This window comes from Oreochromis aureus, linkage group 12, assembly GCF_013358895.1.
Source record: "Oreochromis aureus strain Israel breed Guangdong linkage group 12, ZZ_aureus, whole genome shotgun sequence".
Classification (NCBI taxonomy): Eukaryota; Metazoa; Chordata; class Actinopteri; order Cichliformes; family Cichlidae; genus Oreochromis; species Oreochromis aureus.
The window spans coordinates 33,491,817-33,513,492 of NC_052953.1; the positions used below are offsets into that span (position 1 = coordinate 33,491,817).

At 39.2% G+C, this 21,676-nt stretch overlaps 1 protein-coding gene across 1 annotated transcript in view; it reads right to left on the reverse strand.

Annotated features, from left to right (window-relative positions):
- Positions 1-21,676, reverse strand: part of unc5db (unc-5 netrin receptor Db) — a 274,738-nt gene that overhangs the window by 12,826 nt on the left and 240,236 nt on the right. The window contains exons 13-15 of the mRNA XM_039620435.1: positions 21,135-21,362; positions 9,660-9,809; positions 1,178-1,342 (exon numbers count right to left, since the gene is read on the reverse strand). Coding sequence (XP_039476369.1) covers positions 1,178-1,342; positions 9,660-9,809; positions 21,135-21,362 — 543 coding nt within the window. The remainder of the gene's footprint in view (positions 1-1,177; positions 1,343-9,659; positions 9,810-21,134; positions 21,363-21,676) is intronic.

Sequence of the window (21,676 nt, forward strand, 5' to 3'; positions counted from 1 at the left end):
CTGCTTAAAACAATTTTAAATCAAGTCAAATGTAATGTGGAAGTCCCGAAAAAAATTTGAATATGTTAAAAGTGCAGTAGACAAGCCTTAACCATGAAATTACTTGTGCCAGCAGGTATGAAACCTTTGGGGAAAAAGGAGGATTGATTGCCCTGTGAAAGAGTTCAAAAGCAATGTTCAGTTGGTATTCTTTTTAACTGGATCTTTCACAAAACCAGTTTACTTATTAGCCTAATACAGCCAAGTGATTTAAAGGAAAGCAGTATGCTGTTTGAGCTCTGTTACTAATATAATATCATTGAGTCCTCTCCTTCCATTTGGGTCTAACAGCATATAGTTGGAGAGACATTATAACATCTATGTCTTTTTACAGACTTAAGGCAATCCTGTGACAATGCAGCAAGATTTGGATAGACTGAGTAATGGTTCACTCTGGTGCAAAGAAGCAATAAGGCTGTTGTCACTGATATCCGTTCAACGTGGTGGCCCCGCATTGTAAAACATGCTGCAGACCTCTGGAAACGCCTGTTTGCTGTATTTACCAAACTGAAACCGCTGATGATTTGAATTCAACACACCACACCTATAAAAGCTTTTTTTTCTTGTTCCTGTCTGACAAACTCCACTAATCATCAAGGCAAAATTTAATCAAACCATAAAAAGTCATTGTAAATAATATTTCACATGTCTGACTGTGACTTTTATTAGTGCTGGTGGCCTTGAGGTAGGACAAGCACATTTGTGACTGGTTGTGAAAAAGCAGTTGGGTGAAATCAATGAGTAGCACTCTCTTCTGCCTTAACAGCGACTGTCAAGGTGCTCTTGAGTGAGTATTCCTGACTCCTAGCTGCTCCGGTGGAGCTGCTCAGCAGCTGATAGAAAGCTGTTGTTACAGCGGACAGCTCCCAGGTGTTGGTGTATGTGAACATGAAGGCGGCTATTTGCTGGAACATGCGTCTTCTTGGACAAACAGAGGTTAAAAAACACAGAGCAAATGCACCAAACAGCTGGATCTTGTTTTTGGAAAGAAGGGAAGGAAGAGTGCCCTCCTCGCTCTATTAATACACAGCTCAAGCTCAGGAGAGCTGGTCCTGCTCCGGTGGACACACTCCAGGAAGGTTACATAAAGGTTGAGTGAAAAAAGTGAAACACCCTCCCCACAGCTGCAGAGCCTCACCTCGGCCACAGCCGTATAGACCTGCAGAATCTGCTCGTGGCCTTTGACCTGGCGCACGCTGATTTTGCAGGAGAGCTGGGCGGTGGCAGGGCTGTATCTCTCCAGAGAGAAGGCACAGTGCAGGGGCTGCTGGTTGCTGCACCACACTTGGGGGAACGAGAATTCCTGAGGAGGGAAAATAGAGAGAATAGATCACCGACATCGCACTCACAGGTCAATATGACCTAACCCAAATTATACATTATATTAATATAAAGCCAAGTGATATAGTATTGTTGATGAAGTGCACAAATATAAACAGTTGTAATTTATCTTCTCCTGTTTATCCAATTCAGGGTCACAGAGGAGCTGGAGCCTATTCCAGCTACCATAGGGCGAGAGGCGGGGTACACCCTGGACAGGTCGCTACTCTATTGCAGGGCTAACACATAGAGACAGACAACCATTCACACCTATGGGCAATTTAGAATCACCAGTTAACCTAACCTAATGTCTTTGGACTGTAGGAGTACCTGTATGTATGTGTGTCATCATTCGGTCTATAAACACAACAGCTCAAAAAGTTTTGAATGAATTCTCATTAAACTTTGTAGGAGTGTAAAGTGGAGGCATGTTAACAATCCATTAAAATATGACTTACATCCACCAAGGTCATCAAGGTCAACTCAATGATTCATTGGTCTAAAATTGGCAAGAAGCCTTGTAACTTAGAAACTATGATTCTTATTAAGTGTGCTGTGTATTGTCAATGTGTAGAAAATACTGTATAAGATTGTAACACAACATGTCAAATTTAACCTCTCCTTCAAAGTCAACAGATTAATCTGAAGGTCAAAGTAACAATACTGCTATATAGAGCTATTTAAATATATGTTTCTTACTGCCATTGTTTGTACTGAGGACATATAGACATAAAGGGAATGATATATGGGGATTCTAAATATCACATTACTTTATTATGGCTTTGTTATGTACATTACAATAACACGTTATAACAGTTAGAATCCACAACAATGAATAAGTACAATTTTTTGAAAAAATTAAATGAACTGTGTAAAAAAATAATTATTATTTATTGCTAAAGATTTAAATGATTTACTAAACAATACAATGGATGCAATACATAAACCATATTCATAAAAAAATAAAAAAGTATATTAAAATTGGCTTCAACAGGGTAAATAGGAAAAGCCTTTGCACTTGTTTTTACTGCACTACAAATGTCTTAAAGTGCATAAAAAACAATGTTATTCCCTTAAAAGTAAATACTTCCCAGAGAGTGAGTGGCCTTGACGGGGATTTGTGCTTTAGGAGTGTTTCTTGTTATAACATTTTTTTTTGCCATTTTACCTTTTGTATAATTGTATCAGCAACAGGAAATCACAGTAACCACAGCGCCACTTGCTGGTAAACGCAAGAATGCATAGGAGAGTTGTACGAGCAACAGAAAGGCAAGTTATGGAGGTTTTTGGGGACAATGGATTATAACCAATTTTATATTTGATTCTCTGATAGACTTGTGTTCAGCTTATGTCTCTGCAGCTGATTGTTTTGTTTTTATTTAAAAAAGGATTTGCTGAACAGGCGACATGCATGAATGTTGCAGTACACAAGGTGATTCCACCACCACTGCAGAGTGCAGCTCAGATTTACAGCTTTTGCTTGCTGAGGTCACTGTTTAGCAGGTTACCATGCACCAAAAGTGTTGTCATGCCTGCTCATGTGTGGTTTGCTTTGGTGTTGTGTCGGCATGTCATTCACCTCCTGTCAAGCATACTGTGGCCAATGAGGTTGGGCTGGGGGCAAATACAGCCATTTGTATTTGCATTTATATTTTCTAATCCTTCAGTGGTGAAGCAGAGTTTTTTTTTTCTATGTTAAGGAGAAAATGGCAGAGAGCCATGAGTGACATCACAATTTCCACTAGCGACACATGGGATTACATCAGGGATTGGCTCTTCTTGACCCCCTTCTTGTTTTCAGTGTGTTGGACAGGCTGATGAGGTCAGGCAAGAGTCTTTTTGGACTATGATGTTTGCAGATGACATTGTGATCTGTAGTTTGCATCTATGTTTGCATCCAAAAAACCCCAAGAAGAAGATCACAATAAAGAGTGTCCTAGCATTTTATTTGTTTTTATCATGGCTAACACTGTAGAAAAACACCCGCACACTACCACACAGTAATTAACACATAATGCACCACCCACAAGTGTGACTGTTGGCAATGATGCTGGTCACTTGTGTAGGCTATGTTGAAGGGTCGACAAAGAATCACCACAGAACTCTAATTGAGCCATAAGGTGGTAGTGAGTACTACTAATGCAGGATTTGGAGATTGTGATACAAGCAAAAAGCCAAGCGCTGAAGCCGTTAAGATTTTTGTTTCCATGGTTTAGAAACAAAGTTAGAGAGGCAAGGTTGAGATAGTTTGCACATGTACAGAAGAAGGATGTTGAATATGGAGCTACCAGGGAAAGAAAAGGAGCACAAAGAAGATTCACAGCCATGTAGAGGGTTGGTGTGACACTCCAGAATTAAGCATTTTGATTCAGACTTTGTGTGGTAGGAATAAACCATTTTTGTGTTTTCCAGAGGAACTAGATTGTAGCTCAAAATTGTGATTACATGCCGAACTGTGAAAATTAACTGTTGCTGATTTCTTGATCTGTGCTAAACTGATTTTTGCAATTTGAGTACTGGCTGAATTTCATTTTCTTTTCTGTTGAATCAAATGCAGATGAAGTATTTGTGAAATTCCTGAATTGGCTGTGTCAAAGGTCACGGAGATGAAAGTCTGAACTGCACTTTAAAAAACAAGATAAGATATTAGAACTGAATAGACTCTTATAGCTGGAACGACAGCTACAAAGAACCTGGGTTATAATTAAACCGATACTTACTAACTCAAAAAGTTGTACTTTATCTTTTCATTCTTTAAACTGTTTTTAGGGATTTGCATGCACGATCGAAGTGCATTCTTCCACTTCTCATTTGCTCTCACAAACCTTGACTCTGGTTGCAGAGATCTGTAAAACACTTTCAGTGCCACATCGAAATGAGATGATTTGGGGCACTGTTTTACACGTGGCCACACCATCACATACACAGCCACTTACAGGAGGCAGGATGAAAGGTAAGAGCGGGCTTTGAAGTTTCAGTGATTCCAGGGTTTGATGTATTTATGCATGGAAATAACAACTGTTAAAGAGACAAAGAAGAAGTCATGATAAGATTTGCAAATAGAGCCTGAATCCCAGCGGAGTTACGCTGATAACAGAAGCAGCTGTGCTGTAAGCAGTCTACTGTACGGAGGAATTAGGTGCAGACGAAGAAGTTTGCCTTTGATGTATAATTAATTTCAGTGGAGGGGCACATCTTTGAGGAAATGTCCTTGACCTCTGTTCGACTCCATCTCGGCCACATCTGCATCTTGCAAAGTGACCTGTCTGTGTGGCAGACTTAGCACATGTGGCTTTGATCTGGGCTGCCCAGTGCAGCTCACGGCAGAAGATAATGGAATCTGGAATCAGAGGCGAACGGGGGGGGGGAGGGGGTGATGGACGTAGAAAAGCTGGGATGCTCTTTAGCTGACTTGATGTATGGCTCGATGCTCTGCTATTATTCTGCACCTGCTCGGGCGAAGCAGGTTGGTGCTGTCTGCCGTCCTGAGGCCTTCATAAATAAGGCGGTGCACAGGGTAGCTGTCTTTGAAGCGCTTTCACCCTGTATTCACATCTTTAAGTCACAGCGGTGTTACAGTGAGGACAACAGGTACACAAACAGAGGCCACTGATCTAATACAGTTTGCATCTTAATGGTCCTGAAAGCAAAGCAAACACAGAGCTATTAATCACTGCTCACATCCTTCTTCATGGTCCTTGTGTGAAAGAGAGAGAGTGGGTGTCTGTAAGCCACTTTACAGCAGAAGTCACACTAAAGGAGCAGTTTAAATGACAAAATGGTGCAGAAAGACCAAAAACAAACGCAATTGGGACATTATAGAGCCTAAATTAATCAATTTCTGTTGTGCGTGTCTTATTATATATGGGGACAGAGCTTAAAGAGGGCCTTGGGTTGCTCCAACCCTCTGAGGGCCCATCAAAATCAGCGCAACCATATCACGGTACTTTCAGCAGCTTCTCTATTTTCCAAGGAGTTCCCACAACAGATAGACCCAAAAGTTTGATTTGGTACTGATTTTTATACCAGGGTTTTAATCCTGACCCAATCCTTCCATTAATTATATTTCCCAGTTCCCCCGCCCCCCCGTAACTGCGTTTTCTTTTGCAAGTGAATGTTAACCGCTACACTATGTAGCATAAATTGCTAATGCATGAGCATGTCCTGGTTTACCCTCCTTTCTGAATCTAATAATAACTATTTAAAACAGGGGTGTCCAAAGTCCGGCCCGCGGGCCGCACCGCGGTCCATTTTTAATTGGCCCTCAAGTAATTTTATAAATAGAATAGAATATGGCCCGCACTTCAACTTTTGCTTAAGTGTATTGCACTTCTTAGTTTTAACACCGGGGGGAGCTACTGTTGATCAAGGCAGTTGCTCTACCAAAAAGGACAATCACAGAAGAAATTTACCCCCAAGTTACCAAACATGGCAGAACCAAAGAAGCGAAAGGTAGAAAGTGAGTGCAGAAAATTTCAGACATGGTGGGAGAGTGAATATTTCTTCAAAGAATTAAAGGGGACGTGTGTCTGTTTGATCTGCACTGAAACTGTGGCAGTTATGAAAGAGTATAATGTACGACGTCATTATGAAACCAAACATCAGGCCTATGCATCCTACACTGGTGCTGAGCGAAAGCAGAAATTAAAGCAAAGGGTAGCTGTCCTGCGGGGTCAGCAACAGTATTTTTTTCGTGCTGAAATTGTCCAGGAAAAGGCTCCAATAGCAGCTATGAGGTCGCCCAACTCATCGCAAGACAAGCCTTTTTCAGATGGAGACCTCATAAAACGCTGCCTCGTTAAAGTCACCGAAATAATGTGCCCAAAAAAAGTGCAGGACTTCAACAACGTCAGCATGTCCAGAAATACAGTTGTGCCACGCATTGAAGACTTGTCAGCCAACATTAAACTGCAACTGTCTGATAAAGCTGTGCTTTTGATTTTTACTCCGCATGCGATGAGAGCACCGACACAGACACCGCACAGCTGCTAATTTTTTTTTTTGCGGGGAGGGGACGAGAGCACGAGCGCTTTAGGTGAGTAAAAAATACATTCCACAGTACCCGTGTGTTAATATGCATGCATGTGCAGGTACACATGCTTCAAATATCAATAATGCGCATCAATTCTGTCACTACCCTGCTTTTGCCCACCACTTTCTTATATGCGTTTTTCTTGTTAACACACAAGAAAATAAATGTCACGTCACGCAACACACAGTGTTGCGCTGTGCACAGCGCACGCACACGCAAAGTCAGCTGATCTCATCTGATGCAGATTTGCTCCTTGATCAAGTGACATTTGTCCGGATTTTTGGCAGGAGTGGCGTACGATCAGCACCGCAGCTGGATGGCCCGATTTACATACCCAGCGCAGCTGATACTCACCAGAATAATTTACTAAAATTATATGCACTCCTGTTATTAAGTCCAGTTCAGTCTGTTAATGTTGATAACGGTTTCAAACGAACGTTAATATGTGTGTTGCTAAGCCTAATAACTTAAATAACAAGCTTGAAATGTACCCGTCCCATTTTCCCCTTTATTGTTTTTTCTCTGTGCTGTAAATCTTCTGTCTAAGAAGAAATCTGCTGCTGTTCTGAGAATGAGCGACCAAAGCTTTTTCTGAATAAATCAATAAAGATCCATTTATGGAAAGCTGTGATGAAGGCAGTTTTGTCTTTAATTATATTCAACAATATAACACATTTGACCACTTTTAAATGATTTTTCTAACTTTAATACGCTACAGTTAAGGTTATATACCTAATTTCTAGTAAGTGGCCCAGCCCCTCCTATATTTTTATGTATGTGGCCCTCAGTGAAAAAAGTTTGGACACCCCTGATTTAAGAAATAAAACATGAACCTTGCTTTTAATATGACATTATCAAGATCAAGATTGTTTTTCCCATGGTTTTTCTTTTTCATTCCCTCTGTTCGCCGTCAAAAAGAATACCGATTTTCGGTACTTCCATTTGGACTGTTAGGACTCTGGGTGGACCTTAAGAGTCCAGGGACATAATAAAAGGCAGCTGTGCCTCCTCAGCTGAATTTTACTGACATCCTTTTACAACTAAGTGAAATGAAGTCACAGCACAGTTAGCAACAATTCTCAGTAGTAACAACCAAGCTTATTATTCAGGCAGTGGCAGCTTAGTGCATCTGTACCAAAACGATGCAACTAAGGACACCGACCCACAAGGGCTCAGCAGCTGATGGTGATGTACATGTAACACAATGACTGCAGAGAGCAGGTCGTCTACTATTTGAAAAGTTGGTCCTTCGATCCCTGGATGTAGGGAAACATGCTTGTATGAATGGGTATGAATGGGGGAATGAGACATGCTGTGTAAAGTGCTTTGAGTAAAGAATCGGTCCATTTACTATTTACTTCACATGGGCCATGCTGGTCAAATCTAGGAACTACAAAGAGGTCATTAGCTTGTGCAGCTAGTTTTAAAGCACGACATCACTGGAAAACTTTTTTAATTGTCTTAATTTCTCTCTGAGGTCACAAAGATGTAAAAATATGCTTTATCTAGGACTGATGTATGTTTTACAGATCAGAAAACCTAAACTGATTAGACAAGCAAGAGATTAGCTCAGCTGCAGACTAAGCCAGGCTGAACACAAAGAAAACTTAACAGGCTGTTCACTTAAACCACAAATCTGAAAGGTTAGTTTGGAACTGACTGGCAAAATGTCAAAAGGACTGCAGGATGTCTTCAGTTCACTATGATTTATAAATGAAAGCATTTTATATTCAGATGTTTTTTTACTTACAAAATAGGAAAATTATACAAATCCATTATGCCTAATGGATTCCATACGCAGAGAAATAGATGAAAATGATTATACAGTAGAATTATTTCCCCTATAATAATATCTCTTTATCCTTAACTCCAATTCATTGCTGAAAAAAATAAATGAGCTCACACTGAAACCCAAATGGCAATCAATAAAAAGCAGAACATCACAATCATTTAATAACATTTAAAAATGACAGCTTATGGGAAGGTAAGAAAATAATAAACCTAATCATTATTTCATTAAAATTGTGCAAAGTATTATTGTGTATAAATATTACTGGAGTAATGAATCAGTTGTCTTCTTAGGTATTAAATGTGATTTTGTTTATAACAAAAACCAAGATTCCCTTTTTTAATCATAAAAAGTTTATTTTGATTAATTTGAACTATTTTGTGGCGAAAGTAACAGCCAATATGAATTTCTATGTTCCCTTACATTTAAATGTAGATTTACATGACAGTCATATCAAAATGTGTTTACAAATGTTCTTTTTTATTAGTTTTACTTTTTATTTGGACCAAATATCAGTCTGATCCTCATGGCCATGAGCTGATTATAGATGATTCGTCGGCTCATTGACTGTTGTTTACTACACCAAACACCTATGTAGTGTCCTCTTTATTTTCATTCTAGTAGACCATTTTTTGTTTCAAAAATCAGTTTTATTGTTTTGTTCAGTTGTTTTTTTTCTATAATGTAGAAAAGAACCATTTTAGTTTTTTAAATTACCTTCAAGTTAGAAAATCAAAGCTGTGACACTAAAAGTGAAGCGGGTTGACGATACCAAAAAACTGGAGTGTGCAGACTGATACTGTCTTTGTGAGTAAAAGTGGGTAACCAATAAGTATAAAGAAATATTCTATACAAAAAGAAAAAAGAAGCTAATTGTGACAGCTAAGTAACAATTAATTGTTGCTGCCTGAAGTAATGTCAAGTACTGAGCAATGCTGCTTGTGTTAAAACATGTTTTAAAAAGAAACAACAAAATTGAAGTAATATTCACAGATAATATTTAAGTTTTCTCAAAAGGCGATTTAAATTTACTCACACAAAATGTCATAATGTCATCTATATAAAAATTCTTTTTCATAACGTCAGGTTAAAAAATTAAAACAGCAAGAGGCCATAACATGGACCTTATATACTGTTGATCTTAATTAAATGTTAAATGCTAATGTTTCTAACGTTAATGAAAAGTGAACAACAATAAAGTTCTCTCCATAAGCATCTTACAATGAGGGTACCAGATTCAACAGTACAGTAATTAATGCCAACTAGAAAATCCCTAAAACTGATTAACAGGAAAAACAGGTATAAACACATCCGAGCGCTGCTCACACTCCTGCTTAATAAATCAACCCTGGGAGGAGCAGAATTTGCAGAAACACCGCACTAATTAGCTCGAGGGAACAAACGCACAATCTTGCAAATTACCACTTACATACAGTATATGTTTTCAGTTCATGTTTTGTCACTTCCTGCTGTGGTTACCTGACATGTGGTAAAGGGTTTGATGCTCCACAGAAACTGGGGAACATCCTGGATGGACACCTGCAGGCTGAAGGTGTTTGCTCGGAAAGGCAACATCTTTGGCTCCTCAAGGAGCTGACCGCCTCTGGTCTTCTCTGCAGCCACCACTCCCTGAGGTGGAAAGGAAAGGGAAAAACAGACAGAAGAAGAGAGAAAAAAGCAGGTTAGAAAGGTCATAACCCAGAAAAATGGGAAGGGAGGACGGGGAATGAAAGTAAAGGAAAGTAAGAGCAAAGATTAAAAGAAAGGATAGAAAATGACAAAAGCAAAAAGGAAAGCAAAGGTAAAGATGAGAGGTAAAAAGAAAAGGAAAGGAAATGCAAAACAAAAGCACAAGAGAAGAAAAGAAATATATGGTAAGGAATGATAAAAGGAAAGTGAGAGTATGGAGGGAGGAGAGTTAGAAAGAGAGTCAGAAAAACACAAGAAAAAGATGAGAGGAAGAAGAAAAAGAAATGAGATTACTGCTAGAGAAAAATCAAGAACACAGCAGTGTCCTCCTTCCTTTTTGAATGTACACTACCTTTGCATATCAGCAGAAACACCTGTTGCTAATCCTTTCCTCTGTCACATCTGCTAATTGACTCATCTCAAATATTAGCACAGAGGCAGGCTGCCAGCGACTGACGTCAAGTCTCAACTGAACAAATCTTACAAGTCACACTCTCACATTAGCATCACGCTTGCAGCCTCGATGTGACAGCTTGAAGCTTGAATTTAATGCTGGGGGGGAACTTGTGTGAACTCGGCAGGGGATGGGTACGTGTTTGGCGGGAGGAGGGGTGCAAAGGTCTATCGCCCAAATTGGATTTGTGATGATGAGGGAGCACTTTGATTGTCACTTGCAGGTATTCATCTGTCATCATCGTTCAGCGCGGCAGTGGGATGGTTTGTCGTCTGGCACGTCTGTCCTCGGCCACCTCAATCACAAAAGTAAAAAGGACGAGAACAGAGCTGTGACTAATGTCAGGTTGCACTGATTGATTCTGACTGAGTGTCCGTATGTGAAAGGACTTGTCTGTGCATATGTGTGTGTGTGTGTGTTTGCATGTGTGCTTGCAGAAAAGCATGCTCGGGGCACGTGGCACACTGTGAATGCTGTTGGTGTGAAAACAAATCAGCTGTTGGCAAAATGCAGATAAGATACACTTGTGACAGTAAAGAGCGGGAAATATGGCGTCACTCCTTTGCCATCTGTCTTTGTTCTTACTCTGTTGGCCTGAGACTGGCCAGATCACGTTGGATTTCATTGGTTTTCCCCTGTTGCAGTGGGCTAGCTATGATCTGTGGTAACATCCCCACTTTTGAACTGATCTGAAGCTGTCAAGATGCTGTGATTGAAGCCATCTGTAGACTCTTCCTGATCTGCTGTTTGACACATCACACACCACTGATGTCTCAGATCATGTCTTGCACCTAAGGAAATGTCGCAATACCAGTCAAGAATGTTAAAGCCTTCCAGAAGAATAAAGTATCAAAGTCGAAGGAGGAATTCAAACATTCAAAATGTTTAACCCTCATCCTACTGACTGAGGTCCACAGAGACCCCAGAGGTGTATCTTTGGCCATGTTTATTAGATGTCTTTTTCATTATTCCAACTTTTTTTTATGGTTTTGTCAATCAATTTATTTCGAATGATGCCACATGACTGTTTTCTAGTTATGTTTTAATTATTGCTTTGCAAAAATACAAATGCTTTGGAGTCCCAGGGAGACCCCTGTCAAAAACACCCAATTAAGCAAACTCAGATGCTGTCGGTGCATTTATCCTCTGGGTGGGCAACTTCCCAGGCTGAAAGCTATCAGAATTGTCTGATCTACTTGAGAGGGCTGGGGAATGCCCTAGTCATGCCACACATAAAAATTAGAATCATTACAGACACATTGCAAGCCTTAATCCAAGCAACAATGACCCTCCTGGGAGTGAGAAAAACGCCACCTGCTGATATGACTGTCCAATGCTCAGCTGAAAATTCTACTCCAAAAAGTGTTACCTTTGCTCCTGAAACAGATAGACAAGAACTTAGCAACTGTTTGGTCTCCCATATGCTGATGTAGATGAGAAAGGATGAAAGGATGAGAGAAACTGTGTACATTAACTGTCTGAAATGTGTATTTAACTAGTTGATTTCAGTTTCCAGACCCTGTACAATCATAAGCGATCTCGGTTTGCACTGCCAAGCATAAGTCAGACTCTTTCTTGCGTGGTGCTCTTCTCCACCACAGCAGCCCTTTGTCATTGATTCAGTTCAAAATCTCTATGGGCAGAATTTCTAGCTGCAACAAAGATGTGGAGGGCGTTCAGTCTTAATAAACAGCTCACTTAAAATTAGTCTAGTCTCCAAGTGTCTGCATTTGGGTCCCCTCTCCAAAACGTAAATTACTTCACTGACTCCCACTACAATGTAAAATTACCTTTAAAATGATTTTAATAGTTATGGTTTGACCCCCACAGTACGTGTCTGACTTGCTCACTGTCAGACCTCTCAGGTCATCAGGTACAGATCTTTTAACTGTTCCCAGAATCAGATCTAAGTGTATTGAAGGCACTTTCAGTTAATGTGGTCTTGTTCTTTGGAACAGGCTGCCTGCTGACTTGAGATCAATTACATCTGTGTGTACATTCAAAAACAGACTAAAAATCGTTCTGCTCACACACTTACACTCAGTAGTTGTTTTTTGTTGTAAACCCACAGTTTTTTAAATGTCTCCATTTTCTGTTTTAGGCACATTGAGTTTTCACGTAATGAAATGTGCTATATAAATAGAATTGTCATTGTCAATAATTACATAACTAATGATTCTTGAAGTACAAGTGAGTTTTGCTAGGATTATTTTGCTACAATTATTGCATCTTACCAGTGTTGGTCAAGTTAGGCTACTTGAAAAAAGTAATCAGTAACTAATTACTGATTACTTCCCCCAAAAGTAATCCCATTACTTTACTGATTACTTATTTTCAAAAGTAATTAATTACTTAGTTACTTTTTGAAAACACGATTTACAACCTGAATAGGTGATAAAGCGATAGATCTTTCAGTCCAATTCTACTTTTTCTGCATAATCCATCATACAAAATGTAATCAAATGGAAAAGTCTCTTTTTAAAACTTGTTTTATTAGTTTTAATCTTCTAACTTTATGCATCAAGCAAAAATTTAATTATATGCAACATTCTCTGACTGGAAGAAATTTGTTTAACATTTAAACCTATTTTCTGCACATTCCAGCACATAAAATAAAATATTTTTTTGTGTTTACACTCACTCTTTCAAATAGATGCAAGTAAAACACAGCAGAAAATAAATAAAATCAAAGACTAGCGGTCCTGTTGCTCTATTTTCACCTGTATAGCAGGAGTGGCGTAGGCGGAGGTTTGCCCTGGTGCAGGTGTGCCGCAGCGGTCAGTGGAAGAATCTGCGAGTTTCTCTGTGAGTTTCGCATTAAGTGGTAGCGCACTCCTTGTGCTTGCTTGGAAGTTTAGGGGGGTTTTTTGCTTTAAAAAGTTTTCTTCCCACGCACAACAGACACTAATGTTTTTGTCACTTTTTATGGAATCAAACTCAAAATAAGGTCAGTACTTCCACACTTGAAACGCTGCACCCCCATACTCTGTCCCGCACTCGATATATTAGATAGATTGTTGATCTGCACACAGCTGTTGTCACGAACGTCGCACTTGCTTACGTCACTGTCATGAGACATTCTCGCAAAAAAATCACGGTTTCAGTAACGCAGTAACGCAGCGTTCCTACGGGAAAGTAACGGTAATCTAATTACCGTTTTTGCAATAATAATCCCTTACTTTACTCGTTACCTGAAAAGAGTAATCGGATTACAGTAACGCGTTACTGCCAGTCTCTGCATCTTACAGTAAATAATTCTTGGGGTCCCCTGTCATTATTCCATTTATATATAGTCCATATAAATGTAGTGGTATGATGAGCACTAGAGTGAATTTCTGCAAGGACATTGTTGAATGACAGATTGGTTAAACCAATAACACAAAAGATGAGTACGTAGAAGTGCTACAAGCCTTTACAGATGACAGCGCAAAGAGAAGGAAAGAGACTTGACTAAGACTTCCAAGGTTCATTTAAGTTAAAAAAAAACTAATTACAGAACTTAAAATTCTACAGGGTCAATGCCATAATCCTGTCTGATAACAGACTAGTCTTCCAGCTGCATAATTTTCTCAAGTTCGGCTGCAGCAATCAGGAAATACAAAATGGGAATAATTTTAATGATGTGAAATTTCTAAGACTATACAACATTTTTTAAGATAGGAGCAACTATTTTCAATATAAAGTGGAGTAATGAAAGAAGTTAGACTTCTTATGTGAGTTTCGTAAACCAAGATTATCTTTTCTTTGTCTGTCTGTCATGCGTTCAGATTAGCACATTAATATCAGCTCAGTTTGAGAATCGTGACTGTAGGGGGCCATTTTAATGACTGGAATTGCCCAGTCTGACAGGTGATTGCTTGTCTAACTATTATCTCCATGGATTCAGCTTCAGTTCAATTCAACGTTTTGTTGTAAGGTAGAGACCCTACAATTAACAAAACTTTTATTTGACTCCAAATGTATTGATATGAGGCTGCAGAATTCACGGGTGTAGTAGAATTTTTTTTTAAAGTTGACTATCAACTTTGGCGCAGTCTATATGTGACTCGCAGTCACTGCTTTAATTCATCCCAAAGGTGTTCGATCAGGTTGTGGCCTTTCAAGTTCTTCTACACCAAGCTCACACATTTATATCTTAATGACCCAGTCATGGTGGAACAGGAAGGGGCCATTACCAAACTGTTCCCACAAAGTTGGGAACATGAAATTGTACAAAATGTCTTGGTATACTAAAAATTAAGAGTTTCTTTCACTGGAACTAAGGGGTCAGGCCCAACTCCTGAACTCCAAAGCCAGGCCCAAGCAACCCATTGTTTCACAAATGTCTGTAGAAACAGGTTAGGTGCTTGATTTTACACACCTGCAGCCATGAAGGTGATTGGAACCTGAATTCAGTCATTTGGAGTGAATACTGTGTAGGACAGTACACTGAATATCTCTTGGTATTGGACTGTTGGTTAGACAAAATTAGATGAAAAATACAATTTTTTATTATTTTTAAATATGATGCCAAACGATTCAGGAGAATAAGCTTCAGAGTTAAAATAATTGTAGGTGGCAACCCAGCACTTAAATGTCACCACAATTTATAGGGCTGCTCAAATCTTCACCCTCTTAAGCAGTTAAAGGTAGTCTGCATCCGAGTGAAAGTCTCCACACGTCAGACTTAAATTGCTTATGATAGGGTTTTTGTGGGAAGGGAACCGTTCTTTTGTGCAACCTTCACTGTTTGGAGGTTAAAGTGTTGTATAGCAACAAAACCCCAGCTGGCATTACCATAGCTGCAAACTCATCACCTTTCAGATGTATGCATTTTTAAAAAAAGGTTACCCACGTAAACTGTGGGTGGAAATTTCATTCAAGGGTGAAAATCCAGTGCTTTGCACCAAGGTCTAATTAAGGGATTAATTAATGGCCTATTCATTATGCTTTATGAATGTATGTATGAATGAATGCATGTTTTACTGCTCAAAAACAATAAACAAATAGGATTTAGTCTCTCTATTTTTGGACTTAGTCTGTTTTCCTTTAGCCGGCAAAATAAAATTTCAAACATGCTCGGTGCAATTTGAAACACATCTTATTTTCAGTTTGTCAACTGTAACTCCTCCTCCTCATGGCAGATGGCAAATAATCTTGTTTGCGATGTGGGTGAAATAGGCTCTGGATATGTGCTTAAAACAAGTTAACAATTGTATTATTACCTTTCCTGATGTGCTGTTAAAACACTCAAATTATGCTTCTCAATGAAGTGATGAAAGGTCACAAGGATCTATTGTGATAAAAAGCATTGGATTAATTTTTAGAAATTATTTCTAGCTGATGTTAAAATTCAGGAGTGATTCTCTGCCAAGGCTAAAGACTAAAGGTTGAGGTGAAAAGTATTTTCTAGGAGCATTTTCATTGCTAGGAAAGGTCTGCCAGCAGAATACTAATGTAGGTGGTATTTTCGGGTAGCAAGTTTTATCCACCTTCTCTTCAACATGACTAAATGCTGTGACCTTGGACATGGACTTACTTTTGGTGGAGGGGATTGTTATTTCTGCTCATTCGTAAGGAACAAGACACTTTCTTTTTGTCTTTGTTGTTACAAGTTGGTGATTTTAGACCTGTTAATGGCTAAATTCAAAATTAGGTGGTTTTTAAAGGGACAGTGATGCTGCAGATTGAGAAAACAAAAAATCTTCCAAATACTTTTTTTTTTTTTTACAGCTGTAACTTTTGTTTTATTGATTTCAATGATGACATACAAAGTTAGCAACTGCAAAGTCAATCTTGATTTCTTCTTCCAAATACTTATCTTTTGTGAATAAGTGCTAATAGAGTTATGGACCACAACATTAAAACCATGGTGGTAAAGTGAACATCGTCTGCTTGGAAATCTTGGGTCATGGCATTCATGTGGATGTTGCTTTAAAATACACCACACACCTAAACACTGATGAAGACCAATCATACCCTAGAGCTGCAACAGCGCTGCCCGATAGCCGTAGCGTTTCCACCAGAGTAATGTGCATGCAACATTGCAAAATCTGCTTAGGAAGAGAGAAAGATGAAGAAGACCCCAAGGCAACTTCCCGTATATCATGCACCCACTGAATGCAGAGAAATGTCCTGCACACAGCGCCAAATAATTCCAAGTATTGTCTATCAATTTACTGGTGCCAGGAATGTGATGTTTACGTGATGTAGTTTTTATATTTATTTAGCAAAAATTGTGAATGTGGGCATTATTGTATGTAAACCACTGTATGTGACAAAGGTCTTAGAAGAGATGCAAAACATAAAGAATGACATTGCATGTTTGTTTTTTCCATTTGTGTTTTTTCATATTTCTTTTCATACATTGTGCTGTGTCAAAGAAAACATCAGATTCCTGCAATTTTTCTTTTTTTCTTTTTTGCTTTCAACTAGAAAAATGAAAAAAAAGAAAAGAAAAATGGCTCTGTCACACAAATGTTTGTGTTGCATGAGGCTTCCTGTTGATCCAGAATCCCGGTCTGTGATTGACTTTGTGCCGGAGCTTGGAAAACACACAGCAGAGATGTGGCGCTAACAAATAGGAGCCCAGGGGACATCCTAAAGTCTGGCATCTGCTCGGCAGGCTGGGAATTCATAAACCAAATCCAGAATGCATTTTAAAGCCAGCTGCCGCTGATGTCGGCAGCATGGCAGAAGGTTGGTCAGGAGGTAGTCAGTCACGAGGCTCGCTATGCTCTGTTCAGTCTTCCTTTACTCAAGCCTCTCTCAGGAGGACGGAGAGCTTGATTTCCCTCATGTTCACTGATGAGATTTCAATGATTAAAACCCTATAGGTTGGTGAAGGATAATCAAGTCAAACGAGATTTTTAGAAAAGAATGATTGGTGAACGTTTGAATGGGAGTGATTACAGTACGGCACACTATGTCTGACTCTATTAAAAGAATAAGAAAAGCATCCATCAAGTTGCTACAGAGTGTTTAAAACACTGCTGTATTGTTTCTCTGTGGTAATGAATGTGCAATCACTCGTATCTAAAAGAGCACATGTTGCGGTCCCTGCTGCCTCAGAGAGCGCCGGCAACAACCACACAGATGATGTTCATTGTGAATGTGGGCCACGGCCTACAGTGCAATCTGCACTCTCCTAACAGAGTGGAAAATATTCATCTTTGTGTTTAAAGGTACAAATACATAGCTCAAGTATTGGTGGACATTTGCAAAAAGACTGAAATTTCAATTTAAGAGTCCTGGGAAATAAAGTCAGCAAATACAACACAACATGAAAATCACTTAACAGTGGCATGAGGCGAGGTTAAAAAAATAATTAAGCCATTTGCAGAGCTTAACTTTGTTTGTTTTATTTTTGTCTACATAGACAGAAATTCACATTTAACAGTTACTGTTACATTTGCACTCAGAAACTAGAGATGGCACGATACCACTTTTTTATGTCCAATACCGATACCGATATCATAAATTTGGATATCTGCCGATACCGATATGAATCCGATAAAGTGTGTTTTTTAATCAATAAAACTGTTTTTTTAATATCTTGCTGCATTTTGTATAAGTTCATACTCAAGTTTAAATAAACAACAACACTAAAGCTATTCTGTTATACCTGTATGTAAAAAATACACTGCACCCAAAATATTTCATAGTTCAGCAATACTGATCAATCTAATAAACTTAAACCTGCTCCATCCTCCCTATTCTGGTATTTTAAAGAGTACTTAGCAGAAATATTAAGCAACCTAACTAATAGGGTTGCAAACTCCCAGCAAAAAAAAATAGGGAACCACCCCCCACTCTCCACCTCATGATGCTTAATTGACGTAATCAACTTTAATTTGATGCAGGGTGAAAAAAAATGCACAGAAATAAATTATTTTTCAAGAATAATTAAATAGATTCAACATCTTTCTTCAACAGAATTGCAGACTGCACAGATGGCATCTTCCCAAAGGAAAAAGTACTATAGCTTACTAGGGTATATTAGACTTAATATATACAGTAATGGACTTCTATACATTTTACATCAGATTAAAACTTTGGGTGTAAGATTCAGATAATTATTTATTAAAAGCTAGACATTTTAAATGAGAATAAGAAAGAAAAGTATGTCTTTGTACCCCCCCATCGGCCCCCCTGGCTAAACTTTGCTAGATCCGCCCCTGCACAGTTACCAGCCGTCAGCTACGTAGAAAAGGATCCTGGTCTACAAAGTAATATTAAATAAATTCTAACAACAGCTTATTAAGGTTAAACGTGCTGCTGTTGTTCAGCCGCTGGTTTCCTCTTTCTGGTGCAAAGTGGGCCAAAAACAAAGAAGAGAGACGGACTCGCGACAGAAAAGCCGATCAGCTGATCATTGATCAGTTTCATGATTGAAGTAGCAGCAGGAAGGTGAGGGAGAGAGAGAGGCAGTCGCTCCATATATCGGTTGTTAAGCTTAACAAGGGAATGCTTTACAAACATTCAGAGATGAACTTACACACTTGCTTTACTTCTCTCTGGGATAACTTCCTCGGAGATGAAATGCTCGTTTGCTAGCGAGGCTACAAATACACACAGCCGCTCTATCACGTGATGCATACTGCTCCGACGTGCTACGGTTATGAGCCGAGTTATGCCGTGTTGCAAGTTTTTTGAGGTGCTTTTTTGATATTTAATGGATCGGATTACATTTTTTATTTCCCTCCGATATCCGATCCAGTAATTTAGGTCAGTATCGGACCGATACCGATACCTAATATCGGATCGGTCCATCTCTATCAGAAACCTTCATGTTCTATAGGATTGTAGGTAGAATGCAACCAGCTGAGACAGGTGACTCGAGTCCCTTGGAGTTGTGCTCATTGACAAAGACACATTCAGACCGACAGTCGGCAATCTGTCTGGATTTGTAAATTAGACAGCAATTATTTGCAAAGGTTGCACAACCTCTCTGAGAGCGATTGCAGTTTGTCAAAGTCAGACTGCAACTGTTTGCAGAAAAGTTGCTTCCTAACAGGCTACCTGTGCAATCACCTTGTGATCAAAAGCAGTCGTGACTGTCCAATACTCTCAAGCTGTGCAACCATTTAGTCACCACAAGTTGCAATTAGTTGCAGAATTCTGGAAAAAGAAAAATTTATATAATCACCAGAAGCCACCCATCTGCAATTTTCTTGCAGATGTATAGAGAAAGCTGCTGTCCTGTTTTTACTCATGTGACTGAATGATTACCTTGCTCTGAATTAGGCGTTAGCTTTATCAAGATGTCTTGCTGTTGATGTCCAGTGTTGGATGGTTTTTCAATAGAGTTGTTTTACTGCAGGTTTTCTCTTATCCAGTCTCTTTCAACCTAAATAATGATGGTGGACATGTTCACCTTGAGGTTTCAAAACGTGAGTTTAGAAGCCAACAGGTGACATCACAGCAGCTATATCCATCTTTTATACTGTCAATAGCTGGAACTGAATTTGTGAAATTTCCTTTTGAAAAGCTGGAAACACAACACAATAAAATCCTATCATAAGTGTAAAACCGGATCAAAAAAGAAGACAAACATTTGTCACGGCCAGAAAAGGTGCGCTAGTAGTTCAAAGTCAAACTCTGCACTGTACCACAATAGAGGGTGCAAGGTATGACAAGAGAATTTAGCTGAAAAAACAGTTTATGCAGATCCAGCAGATAGAAATCAGCCATGTCTGTTATGTATGGATTTGTTTTTATTGATTTGGAAGTGAAAGTAGAAAACTCAAGTGACAACTGCTGACGAACATCAGGACAGAGAACTAGCAGGAGGTTTGCGCAGCTCAAAGATTATGCTTCACTAAACACACCAGAGGAAACAGCATATACTACAAGACCTGAAAAAACGTTTTGTGTGTGTGTATGTGTGTGTGTGTCTTTGTTGGGGTAAGGGGGGCTCTTTCTCAGAGTAAGACTGATTGCATGGAAGTCTCTTTATTCCATCAAGGCAAGTGTCAGACCTAAAAACACCTTTAAAAAAAATCAGTGATCCTTTAAATCTGCACTAACCTGAACATTTCTGGCCACCTATGGGCAGGGTGTAACATAAGACTGATGTCGTAACAATTTCCAAAGTTGACACAAAAGTTTTTTGTGCACTCCACAATAAGGTGGCAATTTTCACTTTTTAAAGTCTCTACAAGTGCATAAAAGAAATGTGACTGTCAGATGGCTAAATCCATCACTTGCTAACTCGGGGTGCTTGCCTTTAGATTACTATAAGTAGCTGCCTGCCTGTTGAGAGTGACCAAAAACAGTAAAGTTGTGGATCATGTAACCAAATAAAAAAAAGGCAAAAACATGTAAAGGGAAATGCTACTAAGAAACAAACCTACAAGAATGTACTGAGTTTACATGTAGAAATGAGCAATATATGCAATAAATCTTTCATAGGTGGAGTTGTAAGTATGTCTTGGCAATATATTTCTGTGAGATGCTGGCATTGCAGCTATGGCCCATTTCAAATATTCCATATATAAACATTTTACCTGACACATTCTTTTTGTACGTTAAAAAAATAAAATAACCTCCAATAAATGAGAAATCAACTAAAACGGGAAACTACTTCAAAGCATAGGGGAGTGCAGCCATACAACCAAAGGTTCCACTTCAGCAGCTGTTTTTAAATACACCAATCCAGCAGAAAATTAGCTTTGCCCTGGGAATTAGCAGTTTATAATGTCAGGTTTAGTGCAAGGAAGCTAAACCCTAGTCAGGCCTTTATTACTGCCCTCTTGCAGATAAATTAGACCTTGGAAGATGGAAAGCACAATCATAACTCAACCTTTGCTGGATAAACAAAAAGGGCAGACCTGAAAGGCATGTGGCGTGTCGTCCACACAGTACACCCGCAAGGTGTAGCTCATGGATCCAACCTCCATGGTTCCAAACACAGCCAGCTTCAGCCTTTTGATGGCAGCCTGCGTTAGGGGCTCACCCACGAGGGCGTAAGAGCCAGGCTGGTCCAGCAGCAAGTGGCAGCTTGTCGAGTCCATCAGGCAATAACATGAGGTGGATTCCTCCTCCACTGACATGACTTCCTGTCACAGAAAAAGAGGTGAAACACATGAAGACATTATCTTTAATCAACTCACATCTAGATGTTAACAAATGTAATTCAGTCAGGAGAAGCTTAAGCCCATCAGCATTAATTTATATATGGCAGCATGCCACTGCCCAGCGTTTCACATGTATATCTATAAAATATAAGGTGATGAGAGGATAGTTTTTTACACTTCCAGTAGAAACACAGTGACTAATGACTAAATTATGTGAAACATTTAAGTTTCACATAATTTAAGGACGAAATGGTGTGGCGGTAGACTGCAAAGAGGTTTGCAGACTAAAGCAGCTT